Source organism: Rhinolophus ferrumequinum, chromosome 4 (assembly GCF_004115265.2).
Source record: "Rhinolophus ferrumequinum isolate MPI-CBG mRhiFer1 chromosome 4, mRhiFer1_v1.p, whole genome shotgun sequence".
NCBI lineage: Eukaryota > Metazoa > Chordata > Mammalia > Chiroptera > Rhinolophidae > Rhinolophus > Rhinolophus ferrumequinum.
Genome location: NC_046287.1, coordinates 8,790,931 through 8,808,121, shown reverse-complemented (window position 1 = coordinate 8,808,121; position 17,191 = coordinate 8,790,931). Strand labels below are relative to the sequence as shown.

Here is a 17,191-nt window from a genome sequence, read left to right as displayed (position 1 = left end):
CATGTGGGGATCGAACTGGCTACCTTGGTGTTATCAGCACCACGCTCTAACCAACTGAGCTAACCGGCCACCCCCTAAAAAGGTTTCTAAGTGAAAATTTTTTCTGTTTCTGTCCCCAGGCCACCAAGTTTACTTCCCTGGAGGCAGCCATTGTTACCACTAGATGGTGTATTTTTCCAGAAATACACTGTGCATATATAAGCAAAAAATATGTGTGATGAGTTTGTGTATAGCTTTCCTGTTTCTCCCCCTTTTGTACAAAAATGGTGGCATAGATTGTTTTGTACCTGTTTTTTTCCCCCACTTAACTCTGTGTATGGAATTTGGTCCTATTTCAGTGCATGAGAGCTTCCTTATTTTTTTCTCATAGCTGCACAGTGTAAATAACAGTTTAATGGGAAAAGAGGCTTTCAGCATTGTGGATAATTGAGAGTTGAGTATGTTATAGTCTTTTAAAGTAAAATCTACCAGCGTGATCTGAATGGACAGAAATTTGACCAAGAAGCTGAGTTTAGAGTCACCTCTGACATGAAGTTAAAGTGCTTGTTTTTCCATTGGATGGTAGGAAAAGATTTTTATACAATAGCTGTCAGTTATCAAGACGTATAGTGATAGACAACATTTATTGAGTGGTTACTGTGTGCCAGACACATTGCTTACTCCTCTGTACTTCCAGTCTTGTGTGAGCCATACAGGAGTACTCCTGAGGCGAGTGGTGTTACCCTCATCTTACAGTGGAGAAAGTGAGGTTTTTAGTGGGCAATTTATTTGTGCAAGGTTATACAAAATAAATGGAGGTTTATGCATTCCTGTAAGCAGCAACATCTCTGACTGTCTACCACAATATTGTTGACTTTTACTTTGTATCAGAGGACGTGCTGGAAACATTGGATCTCTGAAGTCACTTTTGATTTTTAAAGAAGTAATGATGTATATTTTACTCAAAGAGAAATTTTGTGTTGTCTTGGTAATCTGATGTTCAAAAGACCTATCCTTTGTATACGATCTAATAAAACATTAGCGATTACCTGAAAACAGTCTTTATAGTAAATTAACAGATGTTTTATGTGTTTTTATATTTGATAAGTTTTCCACTCAATAAAATTTAGATTTCTCTTTTTTATGACATCAATTAAATGCATATTTTGTTCAACAAGGTTCAAAACATAAAAATAAATAAAAATGACCACTTTGGGTTGTTGGGTTTTTTAATAAAGTCTTGTGATTCCTAAAGAAACCATAAGAGTTCATTTCCTTAATCTTACTTTAGGTTAAATCATTCATGACATAATATATATCTTTTTTATCCAAATCAGTGGACAAATCCATGTCCTCATATATTAACCCTTACTTTCAAAAAGTTCACATGTCTGAGTTTTGAACCATTGTATTTAAAATTAAAATTTTTTCAGCTTTTAAAAAGTGATACTAAAATTTTTTGGTAAGAGTTTGGCAATAATAGAATTATTTACTTGATGTTGCAAATAGGGTGTTTATTTTAATTCTAATGTTAGAATGTGCCAAGGCTCAGTCTAATGTCTAACATATGTTCTTACTGTCTTTCTCACCCTTGGAATGTTAAGTTCCATGATTTTTTTTGTTTTAATCACTGCTATATCCCCAGTATTGGGAACAGTACCTGGCTCATAGTAGGTGCTTGGTCGATGATTGTGGAATGAATGAAGAAGTAAATCACTAGTTGATTAGGAAAACATTTGTAAATACTGCTTTATGTTTAAAAGTATTTTTTGGCTGCTACATGAATGTAGTGTTGGTTATAATAGAATCTTTACAGTCTACAGAGTGCTTTATGAGTGTCTGCAGGTAGTAGGACTACGTCCGTAGTGGTCAGTGAGATTAAGAACATTTGCTATAGAGACTATATTCAGAATGGATAATAGGTTACTTTTTACTCAAAGCTGCAGAGTCATTTTGTTTACCTATCTTTGGATGTGTTCCTTTGAAGATAGTTTGAACCTAGATCTAGGGAAAAAATGTAGTTGCTAATTGAGATATTTGGTGTTAGGCTTTTTGGAGGTAACAAGCAAATAATGTTGACAGACTTTTTGGGTTTAAAAATTGGAGAGGGGGACAATTGTTTCTGAGTGAGTTTCTATTTATAAAATCATTTTGAGAACTCTTTGCATTAATCAAAGTATAACAAAGTACACTTTTGTTTCTAGGTGACAAATTCAGAGAACTAATGGATAAGTTCCTGAGGGTTCACTTCAGTAAAGGCTGCCCACCCTTGTTTACTACTTTGAAATCTTTGTATTACAATACAGAAAAGGTAAAATTTTGTCTTCATTCAGTTTTGCTCTTTTTACTAACTTATAGAAAGACTTCCGTGTAAATAATATGCTATTATTTAATCATTTTCTCTGTTCTAGTAATGTTACTCACTTTAGTCTAATATTAGATGAACTGAAATTATGTGCGTATAGTGTAAGTACTGTCAAAGTGAATGTCAGTTTGTAAAAGCTTTATAAAAACACTAAGATGATAGAAGTTGTTTTTAACGGGTATGCTTTTCTATAAACTTTGACATATTGTTACTAGAGGTCTATATTTACCTATTTTGTGATTATCTATTATAGTATGGTTGTGGATTTTTAAATTTGTTATGCGTGCTTTTAAAGTTGAAGTGTGGATAATTTAGTACAACATTAAAATGCCATTTGGTACTATTAGTTTGAACTAATAAGGCTACATCTTAATAAAGATAGTTTTACCTAGTTCTTGAATAAAGGCAATAATACTTTTCTGTTTTTTGAAATTAGAAATGAGGTACTTGGTCTTAAATTAGAAAGATAATTAGGAAATGAAAAGTTAATAGAAAACAATTTATAATTCTGTTTCCAAACCTGCTTTTTAATAATAAATTAATAAAATTAAAAAAATAATAAAATCTCTACAATTTTGTGTTCTTTTCTATAATCAGTTTTTGAAAGATACTAATGGATAAGGAAAAGATTTTATTAGAAATGCCAGAATATTTTTAGTTAAACCTCTATCATTTTGTTTATTTAGCTTTTACCCCTAATTATTTGTAAGTTAACAAATATTGTGACTAATAAGCTATTGAAAACAAGGTCAATAATAGATATAACTGATGGGCACTTTCTTCCTCATGGCAGCAGGTTTCACAGACTAAAAGGGACAACTGATAGTACCTAATACCTGATTAATAAAAAGTGTCATTTACATTAAAAAAATCTACACTTCTTTATGCTTTATTTGACTGTAATGGTACTGCTGTCTTTTTTTTGATAGTCACTCTTATGAACACATGTAAGCAGTGCCTACCAGTAATTTCTTTGGGTTATTTAAATCCACATTTGCCACAGTTCCTTTTTCTTTTTGGCAAATGTGATGGAGAAGAAAGGTGAAGTAAAAGTCAGAAATAATAAAGAACTTATGTACGTGAATTAGAATACTGCTTTTGGAACACATTCTCATAGCAGCTACTGAATAGAGTGGTCATTAAAGAATTTGGTTCCCGCTTTCTCTGGCTTTCTCAGTTTTCACAAGGGGCTTAGGCCTTTTCCCCCCAAATCCCTTCAATATTGATCCAAAATTACCATCATAAAGGTGTTAAGCATTTGTTTGTATTTTATAAAGCATGGAATTTGCATTTCCCCCTCCTTTCTTCTGCCCCCCCCCACCCCCAGCCCCCAACTCTGTTTCTAGCCGTTGTTTTTCAGTCTAGTTGTATAGGACACAGCTCCCTGGCCCATGCTGGTATTATGAGCCTGTCAGTTTTTATTTAATTTTAGTTCACCTGCCAAAGCCACAGCCTATGCATCCTTTGTGTGTGTTGAAAAGAAACCAAAATGACTGTAAGAAGAGGTGCAAATAATTTTGGATTTCCATATAATGGAGAAAGTACTTTTTAGTCTTCTCCTGTAGCCATTCACTATGTCAGACTCTTGGATGAAGAGAGTGAGTCGTCATCATTCAGGTTTGCCTGGGTTATTCCAGATGCATTTGATTCCACTGAAACATAGGTGTACTGAATATGAGTAACTTAAAACAACATGGAAGTTGAGTACTTGATGAGACTGAATTTATGAAGCATCAGGTGTCTCAACAAAAACCTGTATGGCTGTCCATACATAGCAAGGGAAGGTAGGCTGTTTCCCAGAAAAACCTTTCTTTCTGTGTTAAATCTGCCCATACTATAAAAATATTCCAAGTTCTTCATTCAGTTGAAGAATGTGTGGAATCCTTTAGAAACTGGTGATAGTGGGCACAAAGAGTTACAAAAACTTGGCCTCTTACTCAGTGAAGAAAGAGAATATGATGAACTTCATTAAAATGTTTCTATGGGAAGTACTGAGTCATTTGGCTGTTGCTGGGAAACACCTATAATTTGTTGATTTTTCACTAAATTTGATTACTTTTTGTATTTGTAAAAACCACGGGTTTGCACTCGTTTAATTTTTATAAAATACATAAAAAAACATTTCAGGTGGTGAATTAATTATCAGTTCATGTTCCATCGTATGCACCACGTGTTGGAAGAAATACTTTGGATAAAGAGCACTGCTTTGGAATCAGGCTTGGTTTGTCATCCTGATTCCATCACTTACTTGCTTGAGCAGCTAACTTTGTTAAGATCCGGAATTGTCCCCCTCAGACAGACAGAGAACCCGCACAATAATGCAAGTCACACAGCGAGGTTTATTACCAGCCGGCTGGGGTCCCCGTCTCTGTCCGACGCAGCGGGTTTTTAACAAGGACCCCAAACACTTAAAGCCAAGGGGTTATATAGCATTTTCAAGGCCTTCCATAGCTTCTGAGAGTACAAGATAAACTTACAGGACTTACATAGTTTCAAAGAGTATAAGATTTACTACAGGACAAGGAGACCAGGAGTATAAGATAAGCTACAGGACTTGCATAGCTTCAAAGAGTATAAGATTTACTGCAGGACAAGGAGACCAGGAGTATAAGATAAGCTACAGGACTTCTAGTCGCCATGCTGCAACTGCCCACATCCTGGAATTTTATAATTATGTTGTTTCAGGCTAGGGGCTGTTAACCCTGACCTGAAGATAGCAGTTCTCATGCTAACAGTCTCTTACATGCTAACAGTCTCTTACATTTTCCCCCTGTGTGTTGTTCATAATGAGGAATCTTGCTCATGTACGGGCCAGCCGTAGAGGTCCTCACGGGTGGGCACTGTCTCATACTGTTGTCTTAGGACCATGAGCTGGACAGTATTAACACGATCTTTTACAAAATTAATAAGCTTGTTTAATATGCAAGGGCCCAAGGTTAGAATAAGCACAAGCAAGATAATTGGGCCCACTAAGGTAGATACTAAGGTGGTGAGCCAAGGAGATCTGTTAAACCAAGCCTCAAACCAGTTCTCCTGAGCTTCCCTTTCCCGTTTTCTCTTAGCTAACCCTTCTCTCACCTTTGCCATGGATTCTTTTACCACACCAGTATGGTCAGCATAAAAACAACATTCCTCCCCCAGCGCGGCACACAGTCCCCCTTGTTGGAGGAACAACAAATCAAGTCCTCTTCTATTCTGGAGTACTATCTCGGATAGAGAGGTGAGCGACTTCTCTAAATGACTAATCGAGGTTTCCAACCTTTCTATGTCCTCATCTATGGCCGCCCTTAGGGAGGTCATTTCTGATTGTTGAGTAGCCAGGGAAGCTATGCCGGTCCCAGCTCCGGCTATTCCCAAACTGAACAGGGTGGCAATGGTTAGTGCGGTGATGGGCTCTCTTTTACTTCTCATACTTGTGTCACTATCCCAATGCGAATACATACTCTCCTCAGGGTGATAGAGGATGCGGGGCAGCACTGTTACTAGGACACAGAATTCATTGGCGGCATTAAAGACCGAGGTAGATAAGCACGGGGTGAGGCCAGTCTTTGAACATATCCACCATCCATCAGTTCTGGGGATTAACCACTTAGTGTCACTTTTCCAACTAGGGGAGCTGTCTATGGAGGCACATAAACTTTGTTTAGCCTGGGGCACCTTCCCTAGACAGGTCCCATTGCCGCTCACTAGTTGCATGGTTAAGCCAATTTTACGATTTCCCCATGAACACTGAGAAGGGTTCTTACCGTTAGAGGCGTTGTAAGTGGCATTAAGTCCTATTGCCTCATAGAACGGGGGCTTTATATCATAGCACAGCCAACAGGAGGTTGTGAGGTTAGGACTGGTGGCATTAAGGGTCTCGTATACAGTGCGCACCAGTTTCCGCAATGAGTCTTTGGTTGGCTGCGTAGCAGGCGTCAAAGGAGTTACAGAGGTCTTTGGCTGGGTTCCCGCAGTCCCTCCTGCGGTGTTTTTATCCCTTGATATACCTGGGTTCTTGGTAGGGACGAGAGGGGCCAGCACCTTATTTGGACCCACCTGAGTGCTGATCATTTCCACCGATAGTCGAATAGTTAGGAGACCGCCGGGGTGGGGACCTATCCATGCCCAACGGCCTATATCTAGTTGGAACCCCCAAGTTAATCCTGATAACCAACCACGCTCTCTTCGCGCCACGTCTTGGTTAAACTGGACACGTACCTGGGGCACCCGGTTGTGGGGGTCCCTAAAGGAGAATTTAACTAGATCCCTGTTTCCAACGTCCCACTGTCGGGGCCCGTCATAGGAGGTGACACAACTCCAACTACCACAATAGTAGCGGTCTGGGCCGCCACAGGTTTTCCAATTGTTTCTTAGGTTCCCTGGGCAGGCCCAAAACCCTTGTGCACTATGTCCTTGAGAGGTGTCAATTACAGCCCGCTTGGACCTGACTGAGTAGTCATACTGCCGTCCACGTTTAGTGCCGAAAATGTCACGCAGGTCGAAAAACAAGTCTGGCCACCACGTATTGATGGGGGCAGTATGTGTGGTGCTATTAAGGGTTGTTTGGGTCTGTCCATCTGTTAGGGTCCATGTTAGCTTATGGGGTTGGTGTGGGTTGATCCCCGCGTGGCTCTTCTCCCAGATGTTGAGCAGAGTTAGGGCTAGCAGCCATTCCATCGTTAGCTGAGGCAGGGGGCTTGACGCTTCCCCGAGGTCGGGAGAGCTGCAGCTTCAGAGGGTTATCAGGGTGTCGCCGTACGATCCACTCCTTAGCTTGCGTCTTCTCCAGCTGGCTGGCTCGGCGCACGTGAGAGTGATGGACCCAAGGCCCAATGCCGTCAACCTTTAAGGCAGTGGGGGTAACCAGAATAACCACATAAGGACCTTTCCATCTCTCCTCCAGTGTCCGGGACCTGTGTCTCCTTACCCATACCCAATCCCCTGGAACGATGCCATGTTCCGGGTTCGGGGCGTCCTTAATTTCATACAGGGAACTCACTAGGGGCCATATCTCATGTTGGACCCCTTGTAGGGCCTTTAAACTGGCCAGATAACTTGGGGCCACATTGGGGTCATGATCTGGTAGAGTACGAACAATAATGGGGGGTGGTGCCCCATACAGAATTTCGAAAGGTGTCAAACCATGTACATATGGTGAGTTCCGGACCCGGAAGATGGCATAGGGTAAGAGGGTCACCCAGTCCCCGCCAGTCTCGATGGCTAGTTTGGACAAGGTCTCCTTTAGAGTCCGATTCATTCTCTCTACCTGCCCTGAGCTCTGGGGATTATATTCACAATGTAACTTTCAATTGATCCCTATCGCTCGGGCTAGTCCTTGTAGGACGTTACTGATGAAAGCTGGGCCGTTATCGGAGCCTAAAACCTCAGGAACCCCATATCTGGGAATAATTTCTTCTAGTAATGCCTTAGCAACCACTTGGGCAGTCTCCCGTTTCGTGGGGAAGGCTTCCACCCAGCCCGAAAATGTGTCAACCATTACTAGCAAGTACTTATACCCATACCTCCCAGGCTTTACCTCAGTAAAATCCACTTCCCAACTCCGTCCCGGCGCTCTTCCCCGTACCCTCATACCTGTATGTTGGGGTCCTTTCCTACTGGGTCTCATAGCCTGGCACCCAATGCACTGATCTACAATCTCTTGAATCTGAGCCGCTTGTCGGGGAAACCGGAGGCGGGCGGACTCGAGAATTGTCAGCAACTTCTTTTTTCCTAAGTGGGTGGCTTGATGCAGGTTGGAGAGAAGAAACAGTCCTAGCTGTGCCGGCAGTATCAATCTTCCTTCTGTATCCCGATGCCATCCCTGCTGATCAGATTCCGGGCAGTGGTGGTTCTGGATCCATCGCAGGTCTTCTGGAGTGTAGTCAGGTCGCGGGGGCAGGCGAGGGAGCTCAGGTGTGGGCAGGGTGAGTGCTAAAGCTGATGAAGCTACTGCCACTGCCTTGGCGGCTTCATCCGCTCGCCGGTTTCCTTCAGCTTCCGGGGTCTGGGCAGACTGGTGCCCAGGGATGTGGACAACTGCGACTGTCCGGGGCATTTGTACAGCCATCAGCAGTCTTCGTACCTCAGGAAGATTGCGCAGAGTCTTTCCTTTCGCTGTAACAAAGCCTCTTTCCCGGTAGATAGCGCCATGCACATGGACAGTGCCAAAGGCGTAGCGGCTATCGGTGTAGACAGTCACTCGTCTCCCTTTGGCCCGTTCCAGCGCCTCCGCCAGCGCGATCAGTTCGGCCTTCTGTGCTGATGTCCCCGGGGAAAGCGAGGCACTCCAAATGATGTTTCCCCCTTGGTCTACCACCGCTGCGCCTGCCCTCCGCACACCATCTATAACGAAGCTGCTTTCATCAGTGTACCATACCAACTCACTGTTGGGTAGTGCGGTGTCCTGGAGGTCGGGGCGCACCTGGGTGACTTCTGCCATGATCTCTTGACAGTCATGCAGGGGAGCTCTCAGATCCGGGGTCGGCAGCAGGGTGGCTGGATTCAGAGCGGTGGGTTCAGCGAAGATGATCCGGGGTGCATCTAGCAAGAGTCCTTGGTAATGTGTTAGTCGGGCATTAGTCATCCACCTACCAGGGGGATATTTCAGGACCCCCTCGATCGCATGGGGGGTTACTACCTTCAGATGTTGCCCAAAAGTGAGTTTATCAGCATCCTTCACCATTAGGGCTACTGCCGCAATGATCCTTAAGCACGGGGGCCATCCTGCTGCAACTGGATCTAGCTTCTTGGATAAATAGGCAACCGGGCGTTTCCAGGGCCCCAGACGCTGCATTAGCACCCCTTTCGCTATTCCCCTCCTCTCATCAACAAAGAGAGTGAAGGGCTTCAGGGGGTCTGGCAATGCCAGAGCCGGGGCTCTTAGGAGAGCGACCTTGAGTTCATCGTAGGCCTTCTGTTGGTCTGACCCCCAGGCCCAAGGGACCTTATCCTTGGTTGCCTCATACAGAGGTTTTGCTATTTCAGCATACCCCAAAATCCACAGCCGGCAGTAGCCTGTCGTCCCTAAAAACTCACGGACCTCTCGTGCTGAGGTCGGGACTGGAAGTCTAAGAATAGTCTCTTTCATGGCCTCTGTCAGCCATCTGGCTCCTTCTTTTAGTTTATACCCCAGGTAGGTGACTGTTTGCCTGCATATTTGAGCCTTCTTTGCACTGGCCCGATAGCCCAACTGCCCCAGCTCCTGGAGGAGGTCTCCAGTGGCCTGTCGGCATTCGGCTTCGGAGGGGGCTGCCAGAAGCAAGTCATCTACGTACTGCAGGAGCGTAACTGAATTATGGCTCTGGCGAAACGAGTCCAAATCCTGATTTAGGGCTTCATTAAACAGAGTTGGAGAGTTTTTGAAGCCTTGCGGTAGTCTAGTCCAGGTCAGCTGCCCGGGGGTTCCCATATTGCCATCATTCCATTCGAAGGCAAAAATGTGTTGGCTGCTGGGTGCCAGGGCTATGCTAAAAAACGCATCCTTTAGGTCTAAGGTAGTATACCAGACATGTGAAGGGGGCAAGTGACTTAGTAAGGTATAAGGGTTGGGGACCGTGGGATGGATGTCTTCAACCCTCTTATTTACTTTCCTCAAGTCCTGGACTGGCCTATAATCTTTTCCCCCCGGTTTCTTAACGGGGAGAAGTGGGGTGTTCCAGGCAGAATGGCAAGGTTTCAGTATTCCAGCTTCCAGTAAACGGTTAATGTGCGGGGCAATCCCTTTCCGCGCCTCTGCAGACATGGGGTACTGGCGGATCCGGATAGGCTGGGCTGAGGCTTTAAGTTCCACCACTACTGGTGCTCGGCGGGCCGCCCGGCCCACACCCGCTATTTCCGCCCACGCCTGAGGGTATGTTTTAAGCCAATAATCCATATCACGGGGCCATTCTGTAGAGGGAGGGTTGTAGGGGTTGTCCTGCAGGGCGAACAGGCGATGTTCATCCACAAGAGACAGGGTCAAAATGTGGAGGGGCTGTCCTTGGCCATCCAATAGCTTAATGCCATCCGGCTCAAAATGGATCTGAGCCCTGATCTTAGTCAGGAGATCGCGCCCCAGTAAGGGGGCAGGGCATTCAGGGATAACTAGGAAGGAGTGGGTCACTTGGTGGCGGCCTAAGTCTACTTGGCGCCTACTAGTCCACCGATAAGCCTTGGACCCAGTTGCCCCTTGCACCAAACTGGTTTTCTGAGATAAGGGCTCTGTGGGCTTATTCAAAACTGAGTACTGGGCTCCTGTGTCTACCAGGAATCCTACTGGCTTCCCCTCCACATACGCAGTTACCCAAGACTCGGGGAGGGGATCCGAGTCCCGTCTCCCCTAGTCACTCTCCATCCCCGCCAGCAGGACCCGTGGGTCTTGCCCTGTTTGGCCCTGGCGCTTGGGGCACTCCCTCTTCCAATGTCCATACTCTTTGCAGTTTGCACACTGTCCCCTATCCAGTCGGGGCCGCGGTCTCCACGGTCGGGCTGGTCCGGCCGGACTCGGTCCCACCCTGACTGTGCTTTGCACGCCTGCCAACAAGATCTTGGCCATCTCCCTCTGCTGCCTCCTGTTCTCCCTACTCTGATGCTCTCTGTCTTCCTTCCTGATTCGTTCCTGTAATTCCTGATTTTCTTTTCTAATTTTATCCTCCCTTTCTTCGGGAGTCTCTCGAGTGTTGAAGACTCTCTCCGCTACTTTTATTAAATCCCGGATAGACATTTCTCCCAGTCCCTCCTGTTTGTACAATTTCTTCCTAATATCTGGGGCAGCCTGGTTTATAAAGGACATAATTACAGCCGACTGGTTTTCCTCTGCCAGGGGGTCCAACGGGGTGTACTGTCTGTAAGCATCATAGAGGCGTTCTAAAAACACGGCCGGGCTTTCATTATCCCCTTGCATTATAGCTTTTACCTTGGCCAAATTGGTGGGGCGGCGTGCCGCCGCTCGGAGACCTGCCATAAGAGTCTGGCGGTAGACTCGGAGACGCTCCCTACCTTCTGCGTTCCCAAAGTCCCAATCCGGTCTATTCAGGGGAAAGCGCTCGTCTATCAGGTTCGGCAAGGTCGTCGGTCTTCCGTTGTCGCCAGGGACATTTTTTCTGGCCTCGGTGAGGATTCGCTCGCGCTCCTCGGTGGTGAATAAGGTCTTAAGAAGCTGCTGGCAATCATCCCAAGTGGGACTGTGTGTGTGCATGACAGACTCGAACAGGTCAGTTAGGCCTTTCGGGTCCTCAGAAAAAGGAGGGTTTTGAGCCTTCCAGTTGTACAGATCACTGCTAGAAAAAGGCCAGTACTGGTATGCTCGCTCCCCATCTGGACCAGTTCCTCCTAGTGCTCGCACAGGGAGAATCGGCGCCCCAGCGGAGGTGGAGGAGGACGGTTCCTCCTCTGGGGTCTCTTCCCGGCGTCTGCGAGGCCTCAATCCCCTCGCCGGCCCTTGAGCTGGGGCAGGGGAACCCGGGGGAGGGGGAGCCATTGGGGAGGCGGTAGAGTGAGGCAGCTCGGAAGGAGCGGCAGCCTCAGGCGGGAGCGGCGCCATCGGGCTGGGCGCGCGCCGCGGCTGGAGCGGCGCCACCGGCGCGTAAGGAGGGGGGGTCTCTTCCAGATCTAGGTCTATCAGGGAGGGTTATATGTCTGACCCCTCCTGAAGGATGGGTCCCTGGGTCGGCTTCTCCGGGGGTTTCGGGCCGGCCGTGGGCACTGCCGACTGGCGGGAGGGTCCCGAAACGGTCAGGACTTTAAGGGGGAGGGGGGGATCTTCTGGCTTGTCGGGGATAAAGGGCTTAAGCCAGGAGGGAGGACTCTCTACTAAGGCTTGCCACATCAAAATATAGGGATATTGGTCCGGATGGCGCCGATTAATAATATCTCGGACCTTCTTAATAATGTCTAGGGAAAAAGTTCCCTGGGGGGGCCAGCCCACATTAAAAGTAGGCCATTCTGCAGAGCAGAATGTATCAAACTTACCTTTCTTCACTTCCACACCATGATTACGAGCCTTGGCGCGGATTTCAGGAAAGTGGTTCAGGAGCAGGGTCTTAGGTGTTACCTGAACCTGTCCCATAATTGTCACAAAGAGAAACCAAGAAAAGGCAAAAGAAAGGACAAAAGACACAGTGCCAGCAAATACACAACTTCGCACAGGACTCTTCAACACCCACCGGCCGGTCAACCACACCACATCCACAGGCGCCGTTTCAATCACACCAGTCTCACCACGCTCAAGATCCTTACCTAGGGCCCGTCCAAACGGCGTCCACTGTGGACGTCGCTGGGCCACCTTCTCGTCGGGGACGTCTCCCACGACTTCAAGTAACGAAGCCTCCAGGGTCGTAACCTGCACTTTCCTTCCCGTGAGAATTCTCAACTGGGACCGGGCAGAGACCTGTTTCAGTCTCTCCGGTCGAGGACCTGTTTCAGTCCTCCCCTGTTTGGGACCGGGCAGAGACCTGTTTCAGTCTCTCCGGTCGAGGACCTGTTTCAGTCCTCCCCTATTGGAGGTGGCCAAACCTCCTTCCGCGGTTCCCTATGTAAACCTCGGTATCGGGAGTTGTCTGTTCCCCTGAGGGGGGGCATCCCGGACGAGCCCCCAAATGTTAAGATCCGGAATTGTCCCCCTCAGACAGACAGAGAACCCGCACAATAATGCAAGTCACACAGCGAGGTTTATTACCAGCCGGCTGGGGTCCCCGTCTCTGCCCGACGCAGCGGGTTTTTAACAAGGACCCCAAACACTTAAAGCCAAGGGGTTATATAGCATTTTCAAGGCCTTCCATAGCTTCTGAGAGTACAAGATAAACTTACAGGACTTACATAGTTTCAAAGAGTATAAGATTTACTACAGGACAAGGAGACCAGGAGTATAAGATAAGCTACAGGACTTGCATAGCTTCAAAGAGTATAAGATTTACTGCAGGACAAGGAGACCAGGAGTATAAGATAAGCTACAGGACTTCTAGTCGCCATGCTGCAACTGCCCACATCCTGGAATTTTATAATTATGTTGTTTCAGGCTAGGGGCTGTTAACCCTGACCTGAAGATAGCAGTTCTCATGCTAACAGTCTCTTACATGCTAACAGTCTCTTACAACTTCCAGAATCTGTTTCTGGATCATAAAATCGGGGTTGATGTGTGTTTGGTTGATGTAGGGATGATGCATTACACAGTTGATGTGTGTTTTAAATGATAAAGATTGTAAAGTGCTTGGTTCAGAGAAGATATTCAGGAACGTCATTCTCTCACCCCCCTACTAGTCATACCTCATCTATGCAAGAAATTACTTATTTCATTTTAGTGTCATACTTCTTGGACAACTTATATCTGTATCTAGCTCCTTTGAAACCCAAATTGTTACTACTCATACATTTATTGGAAATTAATCCAGCAGCTGTGGTCCTTGTTGATACACTATTATGCTTAGTTTTCTAATTTGGGTGAAAAAAAAAAAGAAAAGATCTTTTCAGTGGCTTTCGTGTTACATTTGAAACGTGAATTTGTATCTATATTGTGAAAAATTGTGTATCATGTATGGTGTTGTAGGACTTTGTTTTTAAGGTTAATAAAGAATTCTTTTAACTTGTACATACAAAAAGCTGATCAAAGGCTATATTTTAGGGAATTATCTATGGTAGTCACAATATTTGCCCAGGTTAGATATTGTTCGCAAAAAAATAGATTCTTCAATCCTTATCAAATAAAACTATTAGAATAAAATATGTAAGTCAAGAAAAGGTAGTTGAACTTAGAAATTTTTCAGTTCATAAAAAATGTTGGCCATATATTTTAAGCTGTCCATTTTGAGGCTATTTTTTATTGTGACCTTAGATACCTAACTTAAGTAGATTGGCTTTCTTGATTTTAAATGGCAGTGGCAAAATAATATTTTCAAGAATAGCCATTATGTATTAAGTTTTACAAAGGAGGAGTTGAATATACTTCCTAATGAGAGATAAATGGTAAGTAAACTTGAAAAAAAATGAGTCCTTATACCTGAGTAAAACTCCTTAGACTAACTTTCCTAGACAAATTTGAAAAATTGAAATTGTGTACTTAATTACTGAGTTAGTGAGTATGATGAATTTTTTTTAGATTCAAGAAATATGGCTAAAAAAAAAAAAAGAAAGAAATATGCCTAATGAACCAGGGAAGCCAGTGTTTGCAGTTTTTTTATTTAGGAGATTTCATATGGGCTTTCCATTATCTTGATTTTCCTCAACTGGGGTCTTGTTTTGAAGTTCTGAAACTGGAGATCTATTTTATTTAGTAGTGTTTATACTCCTTTATGAAGAATTATATGTAACTACAGTATGTTTGTTGCACTTTTTTATTTTTTTTATTAAAGTTTATTGGGGTGACAATTGTTAGTGAAGTTATATAGATTTCAGGTGTACAGTTCTGTAATACATCATCTATATCTCACATTGTGTGTTCACCACCCAGAGTCAGTTCTCCTTCCTTCACCATATATTTGACCCCGTTTATCCCTCTTCTAGAATCCCCCAGCCCCCTTACCCTCTGGTAACCCCTAAACTATTGTCTATGTCTATGAGTTTTTGTTCCTTCATTTGTTTGTCTTGTTCTTTTGTTGTTTTCAGTTATATGTACCACATATCAGTGAAATCATATGGTTCTCTGGTTTTTCTGTCTGACTTATTTTGCTTAGCATTGTAATCTCAAGATCCATCCATGTTGTTGCAAATAGTACTGTTTCACCTTTTCTTATAGCCGAATAGTATTCCATTGTGTATATATACACCACAACTTCTTCATCCATTTATCTGTCGAAGGACATTTTGGTTGTTTCCATGTCTTGGCCACTGTAAATAAAGCTGCGATGAACATTGAAGCACATATGTCTTTATGGATAAATGTTTTCAGATTTTTTGGGTCATATGCTGGGTCATATGGTAATTCCATCTTAATTTTTTGAGGAACCTCCACACTGCCTTCCATAGCAGCTGCACCAGTCTGCATTCCCACCAACAGTGTATGAGGGTTCCTCTTTCTCCACAGCCTCTCCAACACTTGTTATATTTCTCTTATTGATGATAGCCATTCTGACTGGGGTGAGGTGATATCTCCTTGTGGTTTTTATTTGCATTTCTCTGCTTTTTTTTGGTTTTATTATTGAACTGACTTTAAACATGTTTCACTCTTAGAGAGGCAAAGGTATATAATATTCTTATTTAAAACTTGCCCTACCTGCACTTTTTGCAATTGCCAGTAGATGGCACTGTAAGTTCATAAAATATATTTGGCTCTACAAATTGAACAACTTGAGTACTGTTCAAAGTCTGGGAAGTCTTTCAAGTTGCAGGTATTCTAAGTGAGAGTGATGGGGTAGTATTGATCGTGGTGGGTTAAAATGTCTGTTATCTTTAATTTTGCTTTATAACAGTAGTCTTTTTCAACTCAGTCTTATGCTCTAGTGTGTATCAGAATTAACTGGAGGGCTTGCTAAAAGCAGATTAGTGGGCCCCAGAGTTTCTGATTCTGTAAATCTGGGGTTTGGTCCAAAAATTTGCATCTCTAACAACTTACCAGGTGCTGCTTTCTAGTGTTGATGAAGTTAATGATAGGAGAAGCACACTTTCAGAACCACTGTATGTTTTAAAAAGTTACTGTGGTAAAATACATTTAACATAAAATTTACTATTGTAAACTTTTTTATTATTTCATGTGTACAAAATAACAGTGATTAGACATTTACATACCTCACAAAGTAATAACCCTAACAAGTCTACTGTGTAACCATTTTTAAATGTACAGTTCAGTAGTATTAAATACATTCACATTTTTGTGCAACCAGTACTACCATCTGTCCATCTTGTAGAACTGACACTCTGAACCCTTTAAACACTATCTTCTCCTCTCCCAGCCCCTGACAGCCATTATACTTTGTCTTTATGATTTTAAGTACTGTTAAGTACCTCATATAAGTGGAATCACATAGTGACTGGCTTATTTCACTTAGCATGATGTCCTCAAGGTTCATCCATGTTGTAGCATATTGCAAGATTTTTTTCCTTTTGAAGGCTGAAAAATATTCCCTTTTATGTATATACCACATTTTGCTTATCTATTCATTCATTGATACACTTTGGTTGCTTCCACGTTTTTACTATTTTGAATAATTCTGTTATGAACATGGTTGTACAAATACCTCTTCGAGATCCTGCTTTTAATCCGGTGGGTACATACCCAGAAGTGGAATTGCTGGATCTTTTTGGTAATTCTGTTTTTAATTTTTTCAGGAACTGCCATAATGTTTTCCATAGCAGTTGTACCATTTTGCATTCCTACTAATAGTGTACAAGATTCCAATATCTTTACATCCTCTTCAACAGTTTTCTTTTAAAAAATTTTTTTTTGATAATAGCCACCTTCCTGGTTATGAGGTTGTATCTCATTGTAGCTTTCATTTGCATGATTAGTAATGCTGTGCAACTTTTCATGTGCTTATTGGTTATTTGTATATATATTTTGGAGAAGTGTCTATTCAAGTACTTGGCCCATTTTTGAATTGTTTTTTTTTTTTGATGTTGTTTTTGAGTTTTAGGAGTTCTCTGTGTATTCTGGATATTAATCCCTTACCAGATACATGATTTGCAAATATTTTCTCCCATCCTGTGAGTTGCCTTTTTACTGTGGGTAATGAGTATCTTTTGATGCACAAAATTTGTAAATTTTCATGAAATCCAGCTTGGCTTTTTTTTGTTGTTACCAATTCCATTGGTGTTATATACAAGAAAGCATTGCCAAATTCAATGTTGTGAAGCTTTTGTCTTGTGTTTTCTTCTAAGAGTTTTGTTGTTTTAGGTCTTTAGGCCAAATTTAAGGCCCTTGACCCATTTTGAGTTCATTTTTGTATATGGTATTAGGTG

The 17,191-nt window shown here is 43.4% G+C and overlaps 1 protein-coding gene across 3 annotated transcripts in view; it reads left to right on the top strand.

Annotated features, from left to right (window-relative positions):
- NAA16 (N-alpha-acetyltransferase 16, NatA auxiliary subunit) overlaps positions 1-17,191 on the top strand; it is a 65,068-nt gene that overhangs the window by 23,407 nt on the left and 24,470 nt on the right. For all 3 annotated transcript variants that reach the window (XM_033104776.1, XM_033104775.1, XM_033104777.1), the window contains one exon: positions 2,184-2,290. In XM_033104776.1, coding sequence (XP_032960667.1) covers positions 2,184-2,290 — 107 coding nt within the window. The remainder of the gene's footprint in view (positions 1-2,183; positions 2,291-17,191) is intronic.